The sequence below is a fragment of the Agelaius phoeniceus genome, chromosome 1 (genome assembly GCF_051311805.1).
Source record: "Agelaius phoeniceus isolate bAgePho1 chromosome 1, bAgePho1.hap1, whole genome shotgun sequence".
Lineage (NCBI taxonomy): Eukaryota > Metazoa > Chordata > Aves > Passeriformes > Icteridae > Agelaius > Agelaius phoeniceus.
In genome coordinates, this window is record NC_135265.1 from 59,344,728 (window position 1) to 59,371,534 (window position 26,807).

At 36.3% G+C, this 26,807-nt stretch overlaps 1 protein-coding gene across 3 annotated transcripts in view; it reads right to left on the reverse strand.

Annotated features, from left to right (window-relative positions):
- Positions 1-2,747: 2,747 nt before the first annotated feature.
- SLC9A3 (solute carrier family 9 member A3) overlaps positions 2,748-26,807 on the reverse strand; it is a 56,466-nt gene continuing 32,406 nt past the window's right edge. The window contains exons 5-17 of one of the 3 annotated variants that reach the window (XM_077179625.1): positions 26,244-26,421; positions 25,152-25,372; positions 23,007-23,209; positions 22,130-22,219; positions 20,237-20,307; positions 17,913-18,042; positions 14,648-14,763; positions 13,912-14,041; positions 13,225-13,401; positions 12,576-12,651; positions 11,097-11,210; positions 9,512-9,755; positions 7,008-7,126 (exon numbers count right to left, since the gene is read on the reverse strand). In XM_077179625.1, the coding sequence (XP_077035740.1) occupies positions 7,123-7,126; positions 9,512-9,755; positions 11,097-11,210; positions 12,576-12,651; positions 13,225-13,401; positions 13,912-14,041; positions 14,648-14,763; positions 17,913-18,042; positions 20,237-20,307; positions 22,130-22,219; positions 23,007-23,209; positions 25,152-25,372; positions 26,244-26,421 (1,754 nt within the window). In that variant the 3' untranslated portion in view covers positions 7,008-7,122. Of the gene's footprint in view, positions 7,127-9,507; positions 9,756-11,096; positions 11,211-12,575; positions 12,652-13,224; positions 13,402-13,911; positions 14,042-14,647; positions 14,764-17,912; positions 18,043-20,236; positions 20,308-22,129; positions 22,220-23,006; positions 23,210-25,151; positions 25,373-26,243; positions 26,422-26,807 lie in introns of those variants that run through there. The other 2 variants (XM_077179610.1, XM_054640208.2) reach the window with 2 other exon arrangements.

The following is a 26,807-nucleotide window of genomic DNA, read 5'->3' on the forward strand; positions in this document are numbered from 1 at the left end:
TTATCTTCTGCCCAAATTAGGTCCGCTTTTGTTTCCATATGGTAATCCTTATGTATATTTTCAAAATTTTGCTTACTCGTGTATGATAAAGGCTGTTTCACTTCAGCTGTTTCTTCAGCACACTTACATCTATTGTTAGACCATTCACATGCCAATGCAGCCAAAAAAGTCTATTTTACATTGCTTCAGAAATGTTACCTATCCCATGTGGTTCAGCAATCACTCCAATGATGCATCTAACTCAGATCTTCTTCCATTGACACTTTTGGTGTTGTTTTTGTCCTGTGAAATATATTTCTACAGCAGACCTACTTGTGTTATGGCATGAGACTTTACAGTCGTCCTACACTTGATGCTCTCCAACATACCTATGTCTCAAACATTTTTAGCTTAGCATTGTGGCCTCATTCCTCAGTGATAGGACAAGTGGAAACAAGTTGCCCCATGAGGTTGCAGATTGGAAGTTTAGATTGAATAACAGGAAAGATTTCTTCATTGAAAGGGTTGACAAGCACTGACAGGGACTGTGCAGGGAAGTGTTTGAGTCACCATCCATGGAGGTATTTAAAAGACCTGGATGTGTGATTAGGGACATGGTTTAGTAGTGGGCTTGAAAGTGTTAGATTAACAGCGGGAATCACTGATCTTAAGGTTCTTCTCTAACCTAAATGACTCTATGATTCTGAATGTCTGATCAGCTTCATTGTCCTAAGAAATATAGGCAGTGTTCAGAGGATTAAATTTAGGGTTGTATATTACCTGGCAGCTTGGTCCAGCTTTTAAACTTGTCAAAGAAGTAGGAGTTTGCTGGAATGATGTTAAAAAAAGTATTACTGAGACTCTTATCTAAAAAGGCTAATTGACTAAATTATAATTGCCATTTTTGAAAATATGCTGTTATTCTTTATGCATGTCAGGTAATGGATAGAATTCACCAATTTTTAGCAAAAAAAAATGTTTGGTGCAGGTAACACTATTTATCTTGTTAATCCTACCAACTCAAAAAATACTTTTTATAACACACTAAACCTGAGCAGATGGCAATAGAACTTTTTTTTTTCCCAGAAACTACAATGAAACTGTTAGATTATGAAACACAAAGTTCATCCTCACACACACAGAGGAGCGCAGAGAGACAGTGATAGTCTCCTAAGCATTACAAGTGAAGAAGAGAAACTGGAGCACTCTAATCTGGCTTCTTCCAGGGCTGTCACAGGAGGACAACCAGCCTCATTGCCTGCGTAGTGAAAGCCATTGAGGTCAGTCAAGTGGATGGGCTCTCTCTATCACTTTACAGAATAAGGAGGGTTACTGCCTATGGGATACATCTTGGGATTCTGCAAGACATTGTGAATAAGAGTGCTTTGAATAGGAAGCAGAGACAGGGGGAGGAGGAAATTAACGTGTTTTGAGGGTGAACAACTCTAAGAAGATAGAGAGATGATGGTATTTAGGGGACTGGTTGCATGTGAACAGGTTGCTGGTCTGCTCATCTGGTCACACCCTTCAGTTGGTCACTGCATTCTATCCTGTCTTATCAAAATCCATTTCTATTTCCTAGATGAAACTCTCTACTCTATACAGTAATGTTCTGAGCCAGTGAGTATGGGATGACCACAAGTTGTGTAATCATCCTATTTATTGTTTCTTGGTACCTTCCTGCAGTCACTGGATAAGTGAGTTTTATGTTCTTGTTGAAACTTCTGTGAATTATTTTTCTCACACCTTGGAATGTAGATCCAGGATTATTTGTGACGACATCATTTGTCATTTCTACTGTTTTACACTGAAGGAAATGTTAGTATTAAGATGTCAGTTAAAATTGCACATTATAGAGTTAGTCTTTGAAAAGATTTATATGTGGGTGGGAATTAAGCATTGGTTATTAGGCAGGTGATATAGGTGTGTGTGCATCTCTCTATGTTATCTTCCTTTGAGGTCAATTTTACCCATTTCAGTTTTCATTGTTTCTATCATGAGTATTCACATGCACATGCTTAACACACATAAGGTTTCTCCCCATTCTTAGCTACTCACATCTTAGCAGCACTAAAGTGATCCTTCTGCTTCAGACTTCCTTCATTTTTTCAGTTGTGAGTACAGCTACACTGCCTTCCAGGATCCCTTTCCTGCCTGCACACATGTGCTTCCTGAAAGCACTGCAGTATTCAATGATGGGTCTGAGAAGCCTCTTCCCTTGCTGATAACACTTGGAGGATCACGATTTAAAATAAACTATAAATACCTCCTAGAGCCAGTTTTTCACTTAGCTTTCCTGAAACTTTGCTGAAACTGATGAAATAATTTTCTAAGACTTGTCAGAACTTTGCTTCTATGATGTTGAATTGCCCCAGTCAAGGTACATAATAATAATGAGATGTCATATGTCGTTTATGTAAATTTTAAATTATAAATCATTGTTATGATTACATCTCTATATATAACTTGACAAAATATGTGCCTTTCTGTTCTATGGATGAAAATAGTGGCTTATAAAGTCAATTGGAATTCTGTCATTGACTACAGTGGACTAGAACTATACAAAAAGTATTGCAGCTGTCAGAATGAACCTCAGGAAATCTACCAGTTGCTGCTTTTAATGATTTGTCTTTTATAAATTACATGAATTATCAGCAGCACTCCATTGTCCTTTTTAACTTTGATTTAACTTCTCAGAAGTCTTGAATGCAAAGTCTTTTCCAAGTGTAATAAATAAATGATTTTCTAAATCACCAAAGCAGTGTGATTCCACCAAAGTGATACAATTTATTGCCAAACTTCTCATTATGATATACTATTAAAACATTTCTATAAAGACATTAGCAGAACAACTTGACTTGTTTAAAAATATATGAAGTAAGTTGACACCTTTTGGAAAGTACACACAAGTATCTCCAAACAACAGCACTCCAAAGAGTGACAATTTAAGGCACGTAATTGTTTTGCAACCTTTGTTACATAAATCTCTGACTAGACCATGTATTTGTAAAACATAATCTCATATATTTCAATAACTACGTTCACATCTCAGAGAGACAGAATTCACCTCAATGCAGGCAACACTTCTGGGTTTTTTTAACATTGCTAGATCATAATGCAGCATAATAAACATTGTTAAAAACAACTTTATTCATGGAGCAAAATATGTAGAAGGAACAAAAAATATTTCTTAATTTCATGTTTTTGCAAGAAGGTAGGCCATAGTTACTTATTAAATAAATAGCAACTGTGGAATGCCAAGCTTTCCTTTTTCTTACAGAGCATGCTACAAAAAAAATTTGCAGAGTTTTCAGGGAAGTAAGAAAACTGAACTGGCCTCATCAGAAGTGAATGAGTTGTCAACTGATCATTCCAATCTAATAAACCAGGGCAAAAATAGTTGATACTTACAGCTGTATCCTCAGCAGCTCTGAATTTATATTACTGTGATAGAAATCAGTGGTGCTTGACTGATTAAAGTGTGCTGAAGAAGTAACCAAGCACTTTCACCCATAGGTACACATATCACAGAAAATGTGAATGTACAATTAAAGAGAATGCAAACAAAAAAAAATAGACAAATGATCAACTGTTATAACTTGCTTTTTTCTGTTTACCCTGGTAGAGAAAGGGAATGTCTATTTATCAATTGCCCTTGATAAAAAAAGGAATTATAATCCACTATTATGTGTATTATGAGTTATGAGTACATTCTCAAATGTGGAAACTGGGGACATGAAAGTTTTTTTCATCACATTTCAAACTGAGTAATTAGGACAAATAAAACCTTGCTGTAGAATCAATTCTACTAGAAAACCTCTTCCACAGGCAGAAGGGCTTCAGGAATTATGCAAGATATTCCAGATATGCAAGATTCTTCTTTATCAGAATGGCCCATTTTATCCATCATTTGTTCAGCTGTAGTGATGCAACATACAGAACATGCCTAAGGCCCTTGAAACAAGCGAGGTAAGCCCCTTGTATATAGTCTTTCCCTTTCTGTTGTTTGAAATGGTGTGATATTCCTCTCTTTTATAATACTACAGCCCACAGCCCTCTCAAAAACATTCAGGGTCATGCTGACTTTTCACAGAGACTGCTATGTTTGTAAATATGGTGATGTATCTGGATCCTCTTTTCTGTAGCCTAAATGCTTACAAGAACAATAAAAACATATCATGTGATTTCCAAAATTGCATACTCTTGCCTGTGCAACAGTTATGCGGTGAAAACTCCCATCTGCTGATGACAACTTACAAATGTTTCTTTGAGGTTCCTACCTTCAGTGTACACCTTTGAGGTGTACAAAAACAGATTGGTAATGGTCTAACAAGCATGCAGAAAACAGTCCACAGTGTGGTTCTCTGCAGCACAGCAATGACTTCTGTGTCATTGTCACCAATTTGAAATTGTCACCAATTGGAAATTGTCACCAATAAGAAATGAAAGTTTTATTTAAAAGCCAACACCTGATGAGCATCTTGCCAATTTTGGTATTGGTACTTCAGCATTATGCTATGAGAGGGGTAGATTTTTGGCTCATTGCACTTTACCTGTACTAACATTTGGGATCAGTCATGGTTCTGTTACCTATCTATGTCAATTACTAAAATACTTGTTCCAATTATATTATCTGAAATTGTACTAATATGCTCTACTTCATCAAAATAGTATGTTCACATGTACTCAGTTTCACAAAAACTGTATTTATATTATTGAATTTTAATGAGAGTAGCTCTGGGTGATGAAGCTTTTCAGTTAGGGACACTGATTTGAATCATTGCCTACAATGATAACCAAACAGGCAGCTGCTTGTGGCAGCTGATACCAAAAGAACCACTTCTCTCTGATTGTAGTATCTAGAGGTGTACGTTTTGTATCTGTCTAGGTTTGTATATGGAATTTACCATCACATCTCTGCAATTTGCAGCAGCCTAACATACAGATTTTGGATACAGGACAAAGATAGAAAAAGGATGTGGGCATGAGTTTTCACACATTGTTCCACTGCTCTTGGGTGTCTGGGTAAATCTCAGTTTTGATATCTGACACAGAATCATCTCAAACCCATTCAAAATCTGGGTAGGTAGAGTGAAACAATCATTAACTTCTATAGATAAAGTAAAATTTACCACATAAAGCCACTATCCAGGATCCAGTCTTAAACAATTCAGATACCTCCCTGAAGGTGACAGCTCATTTACAAATGGTTTACACTGATATTAAATAGAAAGTAGGAACATTAGGACCACAGAAGTGGCTAAGCACTCTCCTTCTATTAATGTCATAGAACCTTTACAATTTATACCACTGAAGATTTCAAGCCAAAATTTCAGGACTGGAATCATCCAAGGCAAAATGGCCAGAGGACTTTACATGTAGTATTATACATGTATGAGAGGTCTCAGAGTTTTCACTTTTATTTATAGTCTTCATCTGAATTGGCTTTCACTGATGTCTCCATCTGTCTTCAAGGTGATGTAGATCTAATTCATATGCAGTAAGTGTCTAGTGCAACCATAACTATCATTTGACAGGAAACCACGTACAAAAATAAAGGACATTCCTAATACAAGTAGGTATATACATGCACAGTAGCCAAACTGCCTCTGTACAATACTTTGAACCATCAGCATCCTGAGTCTTTGTGGCACTTAAATCATGTGGCAAAATGCAGAACATCATCTGAGAGACCACTATCCTGACCAGCTATTGAAAGTGATACATAAATTAACAGGATAATCTAACAGTATTAGGAAGGTGTCTTCCAAAGCAGCAATAAAAATGGCAAATATTTACACTTCTGTCTGAGTGAGGCTATTTAAAATAGAGCAGCTTAATTAAGAATATTAAATTATTTGCTTCTGACCACGAAAATTAAAGTTCTGAGCTAATTCTGGATGTTCTTTCTTTCCAGTACTACCAAGTTGAGGGAATGAAGGTGAAGGAAGGAAATGGCCCTCCTAGAGTACTTGATTAAATGTCAAGATTCCAGGACTTTTCTCTCCCTGGAAGGTTTTACATGAGAATCAATATTCCACAATTACTCAGTGACAAAAATATTCAAGAGCAGGAAAATATTTTTCTGTAGCTTGCACTTATAAAAGGCACTGATCCATTTCAATCAGAGTCAACTTAGCAGGGAAGAGGCTAACCATTGGCTTCTTCTACTTTAATTTCATATAGTATAAATGCTTAATTCCATTACTGAAGCAGCATATGCAGCCTATTCCTTTAAATGTATTTATGGCATAATGGCATAATAAACCATCTCCATGTCAAAAAACATCAAGGATTTACCATTTGAAAAGATTCTTGGTTAAGCCCTCCAAAAAGAATAGATTATTTGTAACAGTCTATGTGAAAAAATAACAAGGAGTCATAATTCCCTCTCGATATGCACCCTTTCGTTATGAATAAGAACTTGAAAATGTAAGTGCAGCAGAAAAGCTCAAGTGTTTCTGACATCACAGGACCCCACTCCCTTTCCATCTGAAGCCATCCTAGAGCAGATCCTATGAAAACCCAATAGGTTTGCTCTCTATTTTTACAAAAGCCCTCTGTTAATCTTCTGCTTTCAATTAAGTTCTGCCTCACAGCTGTGTTTCCTCCTGTTCCAAGGAATGTGGAGGGACATGGCAAGATGCTGGAAGAGATGCCAGCTTCTGAAGCTTCGGGTGATGCAGAGGTTTTGGCCTGTGGAAAGAGCGTCGGCTTTGTACACGTCTGGCTGCAGCAGACCTGTAATTCCCTTCTATATCAAGCAACATTTTCTTCTCTTGGGGCTCCTTCATGTAAGAGTCTTCCAGCCCTTCAAACATAAGCAGAGTATTCTCTTCTTGAGAATTCTCTGATTTGAAGCTAACTTCAGAACAATAACCTGAGTTTACTGTCTCTTTGTTATTCATATCTGTACCCGATTCCCAGAAGAGATCGGGTACATTTGGGTCACATGAAGCAATGTACTCAGAGACAGCAGAAAGAGATATATTCCCTCTGTTTTCCAATGAGGAATAATTTTGTGTCCAAGGCATTTGAAGACAAGAGGGGAAGAAGTGGAGAGGATTCACTGAAACACTTCCATTTTGGTTGAGTTGATCATCTGAAGAGGAGTATTCTGTCATTTCAACATCATGGTCCACATCACCTAGAAAGCATAATTAAATGGAAACATTTGTTTTCTATTTGTACGCAGTTTATCTGTTAGTATGCTGGCTATTGGGCTTTGCTTTTGGCTATTTTTATGAAAGTCTTATGAATGTGGGTGGTTAAAGATTTTTTTTCCCTGAAGAACTCTACTGTGTATCCAATTCTATCTTGGACAACCTGAAGTGAGTTAATTAAACTTCTTATCCTCGCTGAATGTCAGGCAAAACTTAGTTCAGTGTTTAGAAGAACAACTGCCTGTTTCAGATACTTAGGAGACAGAGCCATCATCTGGTCACTAAGGTGTATCTTGAAACAGTCCTGATTCTCAGCAAAAAAATAGTTCAGAAATTTTTGCAACCAATTGTACTTTTTCAATCAAGTAGCAGAGGGTTTCACTCCAGGGAATCAATTTCTTATTGATCAGAACCTATGATCAGTTTTCTGCATACATTAGCTATGTAGAGAAACTTAACATTTCCACTCTCGGCTTCCAGTTTCCATTGTTTTTTAAAACCTTTTAATTGAAATTTTAGTATCATTCTCCTATTGGGAGAATTTTGTTAAGGAGATCATTCAGAGGACTGTTTCAGACAGTAATCAAGGTGTATGCTTATTAGCTTGGGAAATCTAACTTTGCAAACCACTTACTAAGAAACAAAGTAGTCCAAAAATCCAGTGATTTTGACATATCAAAGAAACCCACAAATGAACTTGCACACACCACTTCCTAATAATAAAGTTAATTATAAATAAAGCAATTGAATGGAGGGAAAGAACAAAGGCTTGCAAGAAAATGTTTTGCAGGTCATATGTCAGTATTCTGTGACTATGTTCTCAGTGGGGAAGAAAAAGTGAAGAGAATTTCAAAGTGGATAAGTGTCAAGGTGAAATTTTCCTTTTGGAATGCTGCTCATTGTTCACAATTTTAATCAGGATATTGGACTGTAATTCACAGTCCTTTAACTAATCCAGTGTTTATTTTAAAACATCATTTTAAAAAATGATGTTTTAAAAAAAATCATTTATTTTATCTTTGTTTATTTAAAAAAATAAACAAAGATGCATCATTAAGAAACTCAGTACTGAAACCAAACACAGACCCACAGGCCACTCCAGTAAAGAAAGTTAATTCCTCTAATTATCCTTGAACTAGCACATCTTCTGAAGGGACAGAAGCCAGAACAGAAGAAAAATGGAACTACTTTTTCTACTTCTTCTTAAGAGGTGTGAAATTCTTCTTATGTCAAAATTAGCAGTATTCACTCTTGGCCTGAGGTGTTTCTCTGAACAAAGTTTCATCAACCAGTACAGAATACATTCAACTCATTTTTTTTTTGTTGATGCACACTAAGAGGACACTAAGACACATATTTGTGACCATGGATTCCACAAAAGTGTATTCCTGATGACAATGACTTTTGTGTTTCATTGCACAATCCCTGAAGTGCCCTGTGTTCTATTCAATTACATCTGAACTGTGGACCTGACCCACCTTGTTTGAAGCACTACCTGACTTGATTATAAAAATGAAAGTTGATTTTATGATGTGGAAAATTTCCACACAGCAGAAGTTAAAGGGCAACTGGGATATTAATTTAAACCCAGAGTCAATTTAATTTTAAGCCTCTAGCACATTAGAAGCAACAAGTTATTTGATGCATCAGAAAGTGAAGCCTTTTTCTAGTTTCAAAATGAGATATGGATTAAGGTAAATTCACAGTTTAATGATAAAGCTCTAAAGGAAATTTTGCTTCTCCACGATTCTGTTGTGTAATTACCCCCACAAGAACAATATGATGCATTTTAGTAAATACAATTCCTTTTAAACCCCTTTCTTATGTAACTTAATGGTACATCAGTAGTGTCACTAAATAGTTGCACTGTAGCAGTGGGGCATTTTTTTCTTCCTGGAACTGGATAAATAATCTGGAAAAATGTTCACAGCTAACTCAAGGCTTCTTAGCAACAGAGTAAAAAAAATTTATTCCTTTTAGGGAATTCTGTTACCAATTTTATCATCTAGGACTGATTAACTGGGAAGCCTGAAGCCTCTTGAAAATGTATGCCCAATATTCTGGTACTTGGAATAGTATTTTATTAGCATTTAAAATATTCAAGTGAAAACAAAGACAAGGACCCTTATCTGCTGTAAAAGTAGCAAGGCATTGTACTGCAATAGTTGAACAGCTCTTCTGCAGAAGGAAAATAAAAAGTGTTTTGTTAATTAAGTGAGAGGGAAATAAAAGATGTTTAGTTGTACAAAGAAATCAGGAATGAAAGACATTTTCTGAAAGAAGGAAAAACAGAAGATTAAGTTTACTTCTCAGGATTGATAAGAAGTCTGGTTAAAAAATAAAGGTGATAATATCTTTTAAAATATTACATATGTGTTGATTCTGGGAGAAAAGATCTGGGTTGGTCCTCTGGGCCATCTGCTAGCAGGAAGGAATCTGTTGATTTATTGCTGAGCCGGATTGGAGTGAGCCGTTTGAAGTTGTCTGGAGAATATGGGATCTGCACTCTGGCCCTTTGTGAGGGTACCACAGTGTCTTCACCAGATAACCATGGTGAGAACTTCATGTAGATGCTTTGGTCATCATCAGCTGAAAATACTGGGTTATCAATTCCTAAAACAAAAAATTCATGAGTGACAAATAAAAGTAATCAAAATAATTTCTTCATAATACAGCAAGATGCTTTATAAAAGGCTGTTGGAAAAAATGGGCTGATATGCTGGTATGTGTGTGACTAAGTCAGTACACAGACCTTTGCACACTTGGTTATAGCTAGACATATACTGGATTCCAATAAAGAGAAAAAAAATTGGTTGCCACATCAAATTTGCAATTTTGTTAGGGATATTTTGAGACAAAAAATAAAATCAATAAAAGAATTAATCAGTCCACAAGTGTTGAGCAATAGGAAGAAAAAAAAATAGCACAGCATAAAATAAGTGCAGAAAATTCAAATCAAATACATAAAAAAATGTTAAAAAAACCCCAACTTGACCACTCCATAAACAGATGAGTGTGAAATAGCTATGGCAGGCCATGAAACAGTCAAAAGAAAGGTACAGGAGCCTGTTCATACAGTTATCAAGTTTGACAAACTTTTACATATACATTTTACATATTACTATCCACTTATTTCTAGGTGTATTTATAAATACTCAAACATAGAATTTGTCATGCATAAACTGCATTTAAGAGACAGTGTGATGCATAAACTGCATTTAAGTGTGTCTGCCACAAGAGTACGGACACAAGTGTTTTTCTTCACTGTAGGTACCAATTACACATGAAGAAAACAGTGGCATGCTGAAAAAACTTAAACACAGAAGGGCTAAAGAGAAATACCAAATTTTATAACTCCATAAATCATATGATATGGTTCCTGTTATATATAGTTATAAGCTTCCAATCTAATATTTTGGAGTCTTTCAAGGTTGGAAATCAAGAGCACTGAGTGCTCCAGAAATGCTGCAATCTGCCCTTTTGAGTGACTTCTATAAGCCTGTAAGGATCTGATGGGATTGTGAACATAAAAGTAGAAATCTTGCCTGAAATAAGAAGAACAAAATTTATCACAATGAAGTTCCAATGCAAGTGAAAAACAATTCCAGAGGACTAGTATTGACTGGTCTTGTGAGGTAAGACAATTCTAAAATAACATTTTCTGCTGCTAGAAATAATTAATGGCTTTAAAACTGCTTTAGGTAGTCATATTCACAACTGCTGTCAGTTTCAAATGTGGTGCTCTCCATACCTCCAAATATCAAAAAATCTGTATGTTAACATTAATATTCAGCAAATGTATTTTCAGATTGAACACATAAAATCACTCAATCAAAAAACAAACAAACAAACCAAAAAACAAACAAACAAACCCAGGCTAACTCATCAGCATTTCTACTACATTTTGTTATATTTGAGGGGGAAAAAATCTTTGTAGGTAATAAATATTTTTACCAGCAGGAGCATCTGTGAAATTTTGTTTTGTCACATTAGCCAGGAAATCAACTCCTTTGCCTAGATGCAAAGTCTCATAATCATTATTTTCTTCTGATTCAGAAAACTCCAAATCTAGGGGGAAAGAAAAAAAATGCAATTTCATTAGAGATTTGTATCAGTTCTGATAGAAAATGCTATTTCCTGCTGGTTTGATGCTGGCATGGTTATTAAAAATACATCTTTAACAAGGATTTTCATCGTGACACAGGTGAGCATTAGTATAATGACTAGTTTCAAACCTAATGAGGTCATTGCTGCTTTTACTGCAATAGAATAAGTTTTGTAATAGCTGCTAAACCACTTGCTAAGTCTGCCTTCCAATTAAATTTTTTTGTTGTTAAGTAGATGATGACATCTCTATGCAGTGTTCTTTAATAAGACAATATTGAATGACCTACTAATGAGTATTCAGAAGGCTCTTCCCAAGCAAAGTAGCTCTAGAATATTACACTTGGGGAGCCAACCTGTACTGCTTCTCTCAGTCAAACAAAAATAACACTCAGTAAAGAATTCAAAGGTACATAAGGAAAAATATATTTGCTTGGAGCTACTGAGAAAAGATAAATCCCTCTCTATTTTCACTTGAGTTGTCTTTGAGATCAAGGAGTTACAGGCATAAACAGAGGAAAGAACACAAATCAAAGTTCGTCCAGTGGCTTTTAACCACATTTCAGTTTTGAAGTTACACATATAATTTAAAATTGTATAACAAACATGTTAGCAACCATTGCATCTGGCAATGCCTGACACCAATGCCAAAAAAATGGCTAAAACAGGAAAGAATTTTGGGCTTTATATGCAAAATCAGCTTTTGCTAGGAATAGTCTTCAGGCTGATCAGCTTCCAATTACACTTCCAAGCCTGATCCATGTGACAGGTCTGTTCATGGAGGGTGAAGCAGTGCTGGAACTGACCTCTGTCTACATGTTCCTTCCAAAGTTATGCCTTCCTTAAGTTATATCATGCTTGCTTAACCTCAACTCTGATTCAGACCCTTCTAAAACAGTGGACTTTAACTCAGAGAAGAATGCAATCTCAGCTACTGAATTTTATATGGCTGATATCTTATGCAGACATATCCTGCTGTGATGAAAAAAAATTAGCAGCTCTGTGTACCTTATCCAAACAGAAGCTGAAATTTCATTTTTATTGTAGCCACTGCATTGTTTTGTTTACAGAATATAAATGTCATACTTTTAAAATGTGAGCAAAAAGGCCAACTAAAATTTTGTTTGTCATCCAGATTCCTAAAAAACAGCTTCTAAACACTACATTTAAGCATAAAGCAGATCACCACTCCAAGTTCTGAGCTATGACTAGAAGTCCCTTTTTAATGCCAGATTTGCTATGCCATATCACAAATTCTTTTAGTGATGCTTTACTGGCAATGTAGCTGGTAAAATTCAGTTAATAAAAGCAGTCTAAGTGTCTTTTTACCTTTTTCCTTCAAAGCAAAATCTTGTACTGGATTTTCTGAAGGAATGTTTCCATTTGGTATGACACTGCTATTTCTCTGAAAAGAAAGCAAAAAGTGACCAAAAATGCTGATGTCATCAGATAACAATGGCAGTGATACCCTTTGAAACGAAAAGTTCAGCAGAATAAGCCTAAAATCCATCGTAATCTTTGTTTGAAGCTCAATGTGGATGCCACTAATTTCCCACCTGCACCTGAAGTGTGTACAGACAGAGTATAAAAAGAAACTTTGGCTCTTTTTATACTGTGTGTTCTCTCTTAGTTTCACACAAATTTGGTTGAATGCTCCATGCTATCCTGCTACCTCTATCCTGCAAAATCTCCCCACAGTGTAGTAGCATGGTTCAGGGTCTGTTGTTTTTCAAGTGATCAGAAATCTCTCACCCAGAAGAAGAGTCCCAAAGCATAGAGAAGTGCAGAATGTGAGAAGATGCCCCTTGAGTTACCTCCTAGTTTTATCTCTTCTTGCTTAGGTCCTCTAAATTCATTAAGTTCTATAGGACAGAGACAAGTGCAGGACATAGGATCCATCAGAGTCCTCACTACCCTTCCCACCCATTAGTTTCTATAATAGGTGGCTACATCTGGGTCCTTGTGGAAGTATTTTTACCCTTTTTTGGCCCCGGTCTCGTTTGTGGATTTTATTGAGCTTCTTGGAATGGTTTATTCCTAGTTTGGTACTCTTGAAAGATTCTAAGCGCTTCCTCATTGTCCTATGGAAAATCTCCTTGTCTTGTTTGTCATCTTCACTGTGCATGATCTCATGTCGACTGTACAGGTGTTTGTGCTGTGGCCAGGAAGGGAAGACAATATTCATTTACTGAGAAATACAGGTGAAAGCCCTGAATCAATGCATTCAATCAGTGTCACAAAAATGTAAACAACTCTGTAAGAAAGAGTGAACTAAAGATTAGCCTGAAGGCATTAATGAAACGCTCATTTTTCTCCATGAAACAAGTCCAGGATTTTTAAGTCTGTAAGAGTGGACTGTCATTCAAAGTAAGCTTCTCCCCTGTAAAGTGTCTGAATCCCTTCAGTTTATGCACTTCATTTAATCCTGATCAGAACCTTTGCTGGACTCATTTCTGCATTCCACTGGCCCCAGTGATTTCAAAGGCACTAGTTCTTTTAAAATGCCATGTTCTTAAATGAGAAATCACACAAAGAGCCTATCTTCCTCAAGGGTGCAGATTTTGCAGTGGGTTCTCTCCTTTTGAGTTTTACTCGCAAGTTTTTGTTCCTATTTCCTCTTAGTTTTAGATTGGAAAACAGTCCAATGCTAGCCTCTGGCTCTCACCTCCTGCCTGGGTTTATACAGGTACTGCTGTAGGGTGTGATGAGCGAGGGTGTCTTCTGTGTCCCGTATGCTTTTCCTTCTCTGCTCTAAAGCTTGCATGTCAAGGCAAACTGGTCCAGCTTTTTCTCTCCTGAAGAAAAACACAAACAGTGGTTTTTAAAATCAGTAATTGCTGAAAAGGAAGAAAAAAAAGGAAGATGAGGAATGAAAAGGAAAAAACAAGATGAAGTTAAAAAAAAAAAAAAAGGAAGAGTAAGAACTGGCTAAATGACAATGAGTAAAAGCCTAATGGGAAATGTGAAAAGACCATTGGTTTTTGTCTTTCAGGGGGATGTGGCATTAATTAATTTCACAGTTTACATGACACACGGTCTGTTCAATAACAGATTGATTGAAAAAGTTAAGGAAGGGGCAATTTTTTCCTTGCCTCTCTCCTTACTTTTTCTGAAGCAAACGCAGAAATAACATCTAGCCCTATATATAACAGCTGGTGAACCAAAGGCATATGAAACAACTCTAATGTGGATGTCTGCTTTATCTTACCAGCCTTTACCGAAAAAAACTGTGTGCAAAATATGACATTATAAATCCATATATACCCATTTTCTGTGGGAGAAAATATTAATTAAATTTCAAAAAAATAGTGACTGAAGCCCCTGTAATTTGCATTTTTCAAATTTTTTAGCAGTGTTTCGATTTCTTCTCATACACCACCCCATCATTACACATTACTTACAATAAATAAGAGACAGAGCTTTCCACAGTGCTTGGGAGTGGAGTGCTGAAATCCACATTTACCATGTTGTCTGTACTTGGAGAACGTATAAATGCCAGCGAACCTCTACGTTCTCCCTGGTCATGGAAAGAAACAAGAGATATTACAGCTGTAAAAACCTAGGACAAAATGCATATCAGAATACAGATAATTTGTGAGATTGTATTTATGCAAATGGCAAAAGAGGCATGGGAAGAGTTGTATTTAGGTAACAAATAAAAACCATTTTTAGATTTTATGGTTTCTTTATGTTGAGTGACATTATCTCAACAAACAAAGCAAAGAGAAAATCTACTCCACTCTTAGAAATTGATTTTGAAGAAGTGAATGATTTCCTATGCCTTAATAGATTTGCAATTTTACTTTGTACAATGCTACAAGCCAAGAGCATAGGAACATACATAAGGATGTTTATGTTTCAACACATTATTAGTAGCATTTTCAAAGACACAACATTAAGTTTTCTGTTCTGTACAAGACTGGAAGCAGCAAATATTAAGTGGTGATAGAAGTCTACAAGACTATTAAAAAGAGATTATGACATGACAAGATGAGATATTGAAGAGACGAGATTTTCTTTCGGTTTTAAAACTGTCACAGAAGTGAACTGCTGGAAAAGCTCAGTTTTATGTCTTCATACTTTTCCCCTAAGCAAGTAATCTCTTACTTAGCTAAAAGGTATCTATTGGGTGATATTGTGGTTACACAGGCTGAAAACATCTATGGTTTTGAATCAGTGGAGTGAAATCACATAGCAGGTCTCTAGATTTTAAGCAGTAATAATCAAGAAAAATCACCTCCCTTGCAGAACAGAGATTTTATCTACATTTCTCCAATTTTAACTGTACTGTGCTCCCTTTACACTTTCATATTCATGGAGCAAACCAAAAACATGTTTTCTTTTGATGTGGTAACCATATACGTATCTTAGTATGTGAGTTACCAATGGCATTAAGAAATACACTGTGGCCTCTGCAGGCAGAAAACTTGAGGTTAATAAAATTAAATTCTGGGAGACCATCATCCCATCCATTTTCGTAAGTGAATCTGACTTTCTTTTCAAATCAAGTTTAATGTTTCATACATACATCATACCATATCAGCAGTGAAGGTATTTTAGCGAGAACAAGTTACGAACCATGAGTATTTTAAGTCACTTCCCTTCAGTTGCTCTGGGTTATTTTAATTTTTCTTGGCTAAGGTTCTCCCCTCTCAACTGTAAAGAATTTACTTAAATAGAGACTGAACTCTCTCTATTCTTATTTATTATACAGATGCACCACAGCAGCAGAGTTGAACAAAGAAAAAGATATAAAATCATTTTTAAACTTCTCAGTTTCTTGCAAGTAAGAAGAGAGTGAGTAGCTGGAGGAGGCAGGTCTTTACTTATCCTGGAAGAAATAGCTTCAATTTCAATGTCAGCTTGTAATTCATAGATATTTAGTTCAAAGATATATTTGCAAAGTGAAGTTTTCTTTTAATACATTCTTTTGATACATTGCTTTAACAATTTTTTAGTTGTTAAAGCAATGTATCATTGAAGAAAATATTCAAGTGAGAAAGGTGAAATGACTTTAGGATTCACAACTCATAATTAATTTCTACTGGAAGAAAATATGTTGCAAAACTTTTGTAGAACTTGGAGAACTTTCAATTTCTTTTTCTATTTATATCAGATCAGTAGACATTTGCCCAACAGAATTTATCTGCAAGAAACAATATACAGAAACAGAATTTGGACTAAGGTAACAAAAAGCAGTTCCCTTGTGTTTCATCTCCTAAAAAAATTATTAAACTAACTTTTAGAAATCTGTCTTTACTATATGGGATCAAAGACATTATTGGATAAAAATTCTGACTCTAAATGTGCATGTATTATTGATCTATAAAGGCCTTTGTATCTCTTAAAGATAAGAAACACTGTAATGAATCTACTGAACAGATTCTGCAATGACTCTGAACATGAGTTTCATGGTCATCCACCTCAAAGTCATTATCCAACTTTCTTCCTCTGAGGTGTGACCCAGAAATAATCACAAGAAAGAAAACTAGTTCTTGAGTTCAGATGGTCAAAAAACCAAACGGATAATTTTTAAAATCTCAAAAGGAAGAATTTGCTTGTCTTGTTGATCTATTCTCCATCTTCCATACTAACATAATTTCTGAATTTCCTCTTGTTTTCTGAATTCAATCTCCATAAATGATATGTTTCATTTGAAGAAGACTGCCTGGCTGTAGGTCATTAAAAAAAAAAAAAAGAGCTTAGCAGTACAAGTAGTATCAATGATAGTAAAAGTTTTTATTTAAATTAAAGAAATTAACTGATATATCACCTAACTGTGAAAATTAATTCAATTGGAGACTATGAGCATGGATAGATTATAATTTCAAAGACCACTTTTAAAAATATTCCATTTAAAACTAACCTTTACACTTTATCAGTACTGCACATTCATGGCTGTTTGAACTGAGGTGACTAGTTTCATACTGAAGAAGATTAGGAACACTTACACAATCGGGCAACATTGCTGCACTACTCCTGCAGAAGGTCAGAAACTTTCTTCAAATCTCCTTTAAAAACTTCTCCTGTTACAAGTGTTAGGTTTCCCAATTTCACAACTCTTTGATTGCAATTGATATTTGTAGTATATTTTACCCTAATTACTGAATCGTGGGGGTTATGATTTCGTTGAATAAAGTTACTCTTTTTAATTTTTTTTTTCTTTTGTGCATGTTACAGTGATCTGGCAGATCGAGATTAGCAGTCCCACATTTTGGCCGTATATGCACATCATTTGTGATATGAGAAGTGAGTTTCTTCAAATCAGATTTGTCATCACATAGACCCACTATCCTGCAGGAGCCAGTGTCCTGTCAACCCTGTTGACGCATTTAGAAAGACAACACCCCTCTAGAATTACAGTATTTTTTTCATGTAATGAATATATAAACAAAGATATTCAGTAAAATGCAACAGAAACATACACTGAAGTAAGTACAATATACTAGCATTTGGCGATCAGGCACAATATTGAGAACTACAGCTTCTCAAAACAGCAATACTGACATTCAAAACACATTAAAAAAATAAATATAGCAGAGCTGAGATGGGAATAGTTTTCCTTTAGGCGTCTCCTGCAACAGATCAACTTTAGGTTATAGCACAAATTTTAAAAAAACAAATTTCAAGTGACGCTATAATATGTCAACAAGTGTTCATAAGTACCTCAGCCACATAGCTAATTGCATCCTTCAAGTTGAGCTCATGGAAAACATTAAGGATTTGGTCCCTTGATTTTTGAGCAGACCTTCTCATCAGTATTTTTCTGAGGTATTTCCTATCAAAATTGGACCACCTGATAATTTAAACAAACTGTGTTAATGGCAACAAGCAATTTTAGTTTCAAAGCATTTTTAATTTAGTATAAATTATATTTTTTTAGTTAAATACTTTGAAAAAAAGGGTGAACGATGGAATGTGAGGGATTTGTGTCTTGAAGCTCTTTAATTAGTGTGTAAAGAAAGTCAAGGAAAAGCCTGCTACAGACTTATGCAGCTGTCACAAAGCATTTAATCGGTTCACTTACCCAACACTACTACAAGAGTGCTATGATTGCAGTATCCTATTTCAGAGTCAGTAACACATTTTATACCTTGGGATATTATGCTACATTATTTTTCTACTTCTGATTATGTTCAATTTTCTTCCCTTTTCGAGAAAGTTATCTGCTTTTCCCCAGGTGTATTGTAAGACAGCCAGACCAGAATGACAGTGCCCTTCAGAAGCTCTACCAGAGGGCCTTAATCATGCCACTGATGTGCTCTGCTCTGGGGATAGTAGCCATGTGTATTTTCAATTATTTCCACTTCCAAGATTGTCTGATAGTAGAATATCTGCCCTGTCATGTTTAGGGTCCAAAAGATTAAATGCTGTTGTACTTTCTTCTAACTTCCTCAACACTTCATCAAAAGGGCATGAGGCAGCTTTGGAGACTACTGCTCAGAATTACTCTATCCATCTCGCCCAATGGCCATTTTGAGTTTACAGCTTTTGATTCAGATTGCTTAAACCATTTTTTGTTAAATATTATTCACATAATTGATAACTATTCCTCTTCTCTGGCCAGAACATCTGACCAAAAGGCTATAATTCAAGTTTCCACACCTGAACCCATTGGTGAGGATGCTAGGGGTTGCCATTTCTTTATGGAAGCAGCACTTTTATGTACATAAGAGTCCAAAAGGCAGGCTTAAGATGGTCTCATTGAAAATACATTTGTCATCAAGCCACATACTCAACCATTAATCAATTTCCAGCTATTCCTTCTGTTCTTACTCAAGGGGATTACTTTCTGACATGCAAGAGGTCACATGTTAGTCTGCCACTTTAAAAGTATAACTTTATCTTTGAGGCAATATATCAAAACTGGAGACGTATTTGCCTATATTACATATAGCCTACTGAAATTTATTCCCAAAAAGTAAACTACAAACTTAAATCAAAATAAAGAAGATGTTCTCTCTGTAGTGCCTCATGAAAATTTTTTATTGCATAAACAAATGAAGAGCAAAAGGAAAAGAAGGAGAATGTCTCTATAACTGGAGGCAGGTGAGCAATTCTCTTCTGAGTTCCAGTACAAGCTAGCTTCAGCCTAAGAATTGTATTGTTTTGCATGATAATGTTAAACCTAAGCTAACAGACTCAGCTTCTCAGAAAGCATTAGGGGTGTGCTCTACAGAAAGCTAACACAACCACACAGCTTTTGGATTGGAATTGGCATGTTGAGTCAGCAAGAGGCTAGCAGGTCAAAACTGTGACTATTTGCACCTATGAAATGTCCTGATTCCAGGGAGAGAATGGCCTAACTTGAAATAACACTCTTAAGGATATCCGGATTTAATGCCCTTTTTTCAACATTTATGCATCTAGGTATGGAAGTGCGTCCATTGCAAGGGTAAATCTTCACATGTACTTTAAAGGAAATGGTGTATCTTTCAGCTGAGTAATTCTGCTTCTCTCTAGATGAATCAACTATAAACAGAGGAGATGGTTCACTGTTGGTTTCAGACTAATAGGCTGAAACTGTCAGAGCAATTTCAGAGCACCCTCTGCCATAACTTTCACAGGTGTTGAACACATCCTTGTAGAGATAGGAGAAACAGCTAGCATAGTTGTAGATGAGCTTTTTTAGTGCCTCCACACATAAATAGTGTTCATGAAATGTAGTAGTACAAAGAAAAACCAACATTAACATTCTAGGTGAAAACTTCTGCAAATAATCAGTTCTCTAATCTTGAGAGAATGACCCCTGTATGTGAACTGAGGCACCTACAAAGGCATAACCTGAACTGTGGAAGAGAAAGGAAACATTTTAGTTGTTAGGGGACAAAAATACACTGTTTTGACATTTGCTACATTTCCAGTATTTTCTGCCTCTTTAACTACGTTTAGCATCCTTGCTTTCACTAAGCTCACAGGCTTAAAAAGTTATAATTTACAGATAATATTTCCTAGCAGTATTTCCAGATTCTAAATTGGTTACTACTTACTTGTCTCTCAGATAATGATGCCCTATTTGTCCAGAAATGTCTTCTATAGCAGAAAGAATGTGATCAAAGGCCTAGGAAAGTGAGAGTTGAATTAATATCTTTACAGAAATAAAAAAGCATAATTAGAAAATAGCTCTATTTATTTTAAGTTGTACCAGGTGACTATGCAGAATAATTTTATGGCTGTTATAAAACTTTTTCCCCATTTACAGAAGTACTAACTAGTATAAGCTTTTCTTCGAAGGTCCTAAACTTTCTAATGAGTTCTTCATAAATTCACTAAATATTCTTGAATTACAAGGGTCTCAACGAGAAGGTACTCAAATCCCCATTTTAACATTTAATTTTAAAACTTTTATGGACTCATTTTACCATCTCCATTTCTGCCCTATTAAGTACATCTGCCACTATTAGTGTAGGTGATTATTTCAGTTGAGCAGTTTCCACAGTAATTCTTTTTAGATGTTTCAGGAGTTGATACTCCCTTCAGAGTAGAAGTAGGCAACATTCTTTTAATATCTAGGGCAAAATTTCATACTGAGTATATTATCTGGCTGATAGAAATCTGGAGGCTTAGAACTCTTGATTCAAACCAAGGCAGCTGCAGGTACAATTTGGCCTTTTGGCCTGTGTATAGTTATAACATTTCACTCTGAACATTGGAATGATTACTGCAGAATTATACAGGTGCTAGGCTTGGAACAGCAGGACTGACATTTGGCACTGGTGAGGCTGTATCTCTAGTCCTGTGTCCAGTTCTGGGCCCCTCACTTCAGAAAGGACACTGAGGTGCTGGAGCGTGTCCAGAGAAGGGCAACAAAGCTGGGTAAAGGTCTGGGACACAAGTCCTGTGGGGAGCAGCTGGGAGAGCTGAGGTTGCTAAACCTGGAGAAAAGGAGGCTCACTCTCTATAACTACCTGGAAGGATGTTGTAGGCAGGTGGGTGTTGGCCTCTTCTGCCATGTCTCAAGTGAAAGGACAAGAGGAAATGGTCCTCAGTTGTGCCAGGAGAAGTTCAGATTAGATTTCAGAAAAAAAAGTTTTCCCTGAAACAGTGGTAAGCACTGGAATAATTTGCCCGGGGAGGTGGTGGAGTCAATGTCTCTGGGAGTGTTCAAGAGCTCTCTGGGTATGGTACTGGGGGATATGATTTAGAAGTAACTATGGTAGTGATGTGTTCATGGTTGGACAGGATATTCTTGAAGATCTCTTCCAAGAGATGATCTCTTGATGATTCTGTGATGTCTTATAGTCCCCCATCCTTTGACCAATATTTATATTGAAAAGTTATGTTTTCTTTTACTTAAAGAAAACTTCATAATGTGGTGTGTAAGTCAATTGGAAGAGTTTGTGTTTGAGAATATTCTAAAAGGGTAAAGAAATCCTGGGACACAACATTCACTCTGAATTAAACTGTTGTCATTAGTCTGGAATTTCAGTATATAATTATTCTGTACTGGGCAGCAGAGTATTTTTCTATGTAATATGCAAGCTAAAAAGCCTGCTTTCATACCTTTTCCAAAAAATAAATTTTTTAGAAGGAAAAATGAATTTTTTGGACATGCTTTGCCCTAGCAATTATCAATTATTCTCCTCTTTTAGATGAAGACAAAGAAGCATATTCCATCTGTGCTGTTTCCCCAGTACTCCCAGCCTCATTGAATTCTCAAATGAAAGACCAGAACTTTTATATTAATATCCTTTCACACGACTTCAACCATAGAGAAACAGCAATGAACAAATAAGTTTTGAATTGTTTGAAGGATTTTGTTCTTGAAATTTGATAGCCCACTCCTTTACAAAAAAAGACATTTTCAGTAACAATTTTTTTTCTCTTAAGGTGCTCTGTAAAAATGAAAAAGATACCATGAGGGTTTTTTTTAAACATCTTACTCTGCCATGAAGTTTCTCATTCAGTTTTGGTTCTCTGTGTTCAGTTTTCTTCACTTTCAGCCACTGTACCAAAGGTTTGATAGTCAGTCCCTGAGGATTGAAACATGACAATAAATGCTTGGACTTTCCTCCAGCTGGTTAAACAGAAATAAAGCACATTTGTGTTTTATTTGGTGGTTCTCATACTTTCTCAGTTGATTTATATTCCTTCTAGAAGATAAAATAATACAGTACCCTTAGTTCCTATTACAAAGGTTTGAAAAGACAACAGTGGAAAAATATATAATCTATAAGAATATGGTAGTGGAAAAAGTGTTTCCTATGCCACTGAATGTGGTCTTTTCTCCACAAATCAGGAGTTTGTGAACAGAACGAAATTTTCTGTAATACACTTCAAAAAATATTCTAAGCTGCTATCAACTGACATATTTTCATTTAAATTACTTTTTTTCATCCAGAAAGTGCTATTTTGTTTGGATGTTAAATAGTTTCTTGTCCCAGTGCTTGCTGCTATGTTTTAAAACAAGGACTGAGGCTCAGGTAGATCAGTTTAATGATTGTATCTGCCCGTTAAAAGCACTGTTCCCTATAGTTATTCACATGAGGTGAAGGATGTTTAATCAGATATTAACTTGTCACTATTAATACCAAGCAGCCAAGACTGAACAATTTTTAGGACAGAGGAAATTGTGTTTTGCCCCATGTGGTCCCACATCAAAACATAAAATAGGATCTTTGTTACTAAAATTACAAATTCAATTATGTTTTCAGTTCAGTGAAACAATATGCAACCTTCAGCTGAGAACTGCTTTAAGCATTCAGTACATTTGGGGGACTCCTTCTCCTTGCAAGAAGCATGTGTAAGAAGTTAAATTACCTGGAATATAACAGTAAAAAACACAACAATGATAGTTGTGCTGACAAACAGCTTTCTCTCTTTCACTTTATTCCCATCCAAAAGTGCAACAAGAGCAAAAGCCACTGCTCCTCGTAGCCCACCATAGGACATCACCACCTGGTCTATTATCTCCAGCTGGACGGTTCTGTAGCGGTTAAGAATCCACGTCTGTATAACCACGCCTATAACAAACAAATTTCAGCATGTCTAGAAATACCCTTATGGAATGTCAGTATCCCAGCTGTGAGTAACAGAAATGGTGCCACCAGACTGCCATTATAACAATCTTCACCACCTAATTCCCCCTTTTATCACTGTGTTGTCCACTTGGCGCCTTCTCATTACATCGAGCCGAAGGAATTAGGTGAAGTTGCTTCTGTGAGCCAGCAGCTCTTCTGAGAGTGCTGCCCTTTGGCACAGGCACTCCAGGGAAAGTTCTGCCATGTGCTGGCATTTAGAAATTCAGTTTTAGGTTTTCTAGCACTGTAACCGGTGATATGCACAGGGTCGGTTAACAGAAACAGGTTAAAACAGCACTGATTTAGGGAGTAAGTGCCTTTGCAAATCACTGAAAATTACATTTTATAAGACAAGTCATAGTCTTATGAAGGGTTGTTTAGTTATGCTAACACTGTCTCCACACCTACAGGTGACATGCTGCCTGCTGCAGGAGACCTAAGGCTCTAGCTATCTCAATGTATCCCGGAACTCCCTCCATACAGAGGGAAAACAGCTTCACCACTCCACTCCTGTGACTGGCATGGCATGTGGTTCCCACTGCAGCAGGCCAGGGCTGCTAACCAGGCTCTTCTCTTTTTAGAGAACTTTGAACTTCTCACTGTAAGAAGGGCCTCCGAGGAGGGGACCTTGGAAATTCTACCAATCTGACTCCTCCAGGGAATGAGAACTGCAATTATGTAAGGCCCAATATCATCCAGTATTTAGTAATTTGTCAATGTCCAAGATCAATTACTTTAGTGGGTGCTTATTGTTATTGCTGAATATTTTCTATTTACTTATCATCACATCTATTACAGGATTGTTAATCACTCATTTGAGGAATAGAAAAAGAGTCAAAGACAAGACCCGGAAAACTCTTTTAAAAACATTTGAGGAATAGAAAAAGAGTCAAAGACAAGACCCGGAAAACTCTTTTAAAACACCTCAGGCACATTTGCAGTTACTGAGAGGCAGCTAAATGAACAATGCTTGCAGAATATTTAGAAAAGGAGGGCATGGAGGTAGGCAGTTCATTCAGCTCAGGAGTTTCTAGAGAGAATAAGAGCACAGAATCTAGGAAAATTGCCAGCTAGATAGATGTGTGACCTGTCATTTGAATTTAAGTCAAGGCAAATAGGCAAATAAGCTGGTTTAATTTTTTTCCCAGGCGTAAGTACATACACCAAATTGCCATGTGTGTTACTCTCTACAAGTATTTCATTCTACAACTTTTTTGGGATTTTAGCAAAACTACAGCAGAACTATGTAGCTGGGCAAATCGTCGTTGGTATTTTGAAATGTTTGCAAACTTATATAAACCCAGTAAATTGACAGTAGGTAATCTCTACCTGCCACAGCCTTATTTACTCAGTTTTTCATCAGTCCCTGAGAATTATTTATTAAGCCAGAGAACCTGCAATGTTATTATGTATGGTCTGATGTCACTGTGTGCCCAAAACCTGAAGTCAACCATAACATTAGCTTAAGACAATCTCTTTAGTGCCAAATTGAAAGAGCTGAAGGAAAGATATGGCTGACAAGAGTCACATCTTTTGTTAGGCTGCAAATTAAAGAACAAAGTCCATTTTACTGGGAGATTTTGCCTGTACCATTTGCTGGGTCAACAAAGGTTAGCCACTGAATGATTCGTGTTAATGGCTGGGCTACTCATGTTCTCAAACATCATCAGAAATTAAATCCTGCTATATTTTCAGCATATGACAGAACTTACTGTAGAGCTTACTCTACTACTCTAATCCAAATCCAACAATAAATTCAACCAAAATAAATGGAATGTTTTAAAAGCAGCAAACCTAGAACTCCAAATATTTTTTGGGGAGAGGGCTAAAGAATATGTGATTGCATCAGCAGTACAATGCAAGAACAGGAAGGTCACTCTCTTACCAATAACTCTATATACTGAGATGAAGACCAGAGTCAACAGAATAAAAGCCGTATTCCAAGTCCAGATCTCTGGATCCACAGCTGAAATACCCAGGAACATGAAGATGATAGTTTCTGCTCCACTGGCTAGCATTTTCATAGTATATCTTACAGTTGTAGAAGACTGTTCAGATATGTTAGCTTTGACATATTTCTGACAGCAAATGCCACAGAAGGTTATCCTAGAAAAAGAAGCATTGTTCAGAAAATATGTGTTGCAACATCTAATATTATTTCCATCTGTCTGTCACATAGTGATAAAGACCCACTATTAATTCCTAAGAAAAGATACATTCATGAGCACTTGTGAAGTCTACCCTTGGTAAAAAGCATATCTCAATGATGTAACCTCAAGTGGCCTGAAGACAGCATTTCATTAGAACATAACAGGATGCAATTCTCTTCAGATTACCATACTGCTTTTAATGCAAATTTCTAAACCTTGTTTACATTTGACATAATCTTAAACTAATGATCTGTTTGCAGAAAGATTTTCAGAACTTGAATACACTTGCTTGTCATGTTTGTATCATCTACAAACATGACAAGCAAAACTGAGAAGAAAGGCATGCTGGGAATCAATGGAGACTAAGAGAAGAAAGACCGCAGAAGTACTCAAGCCAAAACAGGCAACATTTAGGCAAACCTTAATGGCCAGCCAAGACAGAGAGAGAGGACAGAGAATAGTGACATTTACACAGTGCCTTAGAAAAATATTGCTTTAGTCTCAAGTTATAGGGAAAGATGTCAGCACAAATGGACAACTGTTAAGTCTGAAGTATTATTAATAACAGAGAGGAAAGAGTCATGTCTGTATTTTGCAAGAGTTCTCGTGTTGCTCAGCAGATACTGAAAAACTTGCATTCCTTTTCAAGGCTGAATGACAGGATTGGTAAATTATAATCTAGTGCAGTGTGAACATAGTATTATCCTGCATAAACTTTATGTCATATTCTATAGTTTTCCCATATAATTTAGGTTTTCCTTTCAATGTTTTTAAAAACCATATTCCCTTCTCATCCCCTTCGTAGGCAGTAATAAAAAGAGACTTACGCTAAGATGGCAGAAAGAGAAAGCATCTCTGCTGTGAGGTAGGACAGGTAGGAAATGATAAACACAAATCCAGGTTCAATGATCCTCACGTGCTTGGTGAAACGACTGACCAATGAGAGCAGGAATGCAAAGATAATGCCAACCAGTGTCCCACCGAGGCTCACCACAAAGAATGACACTGAAAAACAAAACACCTAACACAACTTAAACCATAGAAATATAATGGTTTGAACTAGTTCTCTTCCAGAGAGAGGACAGCAAATGACCAGTAAATCACAGAAAAATTTGGAGGATATGTCAAATTAATTTCTAGGCTCAAGACTTTTGAGCACTTGGTACATGAATGTAGAGTTCTGTAGAAAAACAAGGCTAATTCTGTTAAGCCTCACCATTTTACTTTTATTCAAACCCACTGCATTTCTGTATACTATTTTTTCCATGTTCTGTAAAGAATTGTTTTTGACAAAAACATATTATAGAATATGACAAAGTCACTATTAAAATATTTATTCATAAGATAATTCAATTTCATTTCATGCAATGCTTGGAATGGGAAATAGTGAC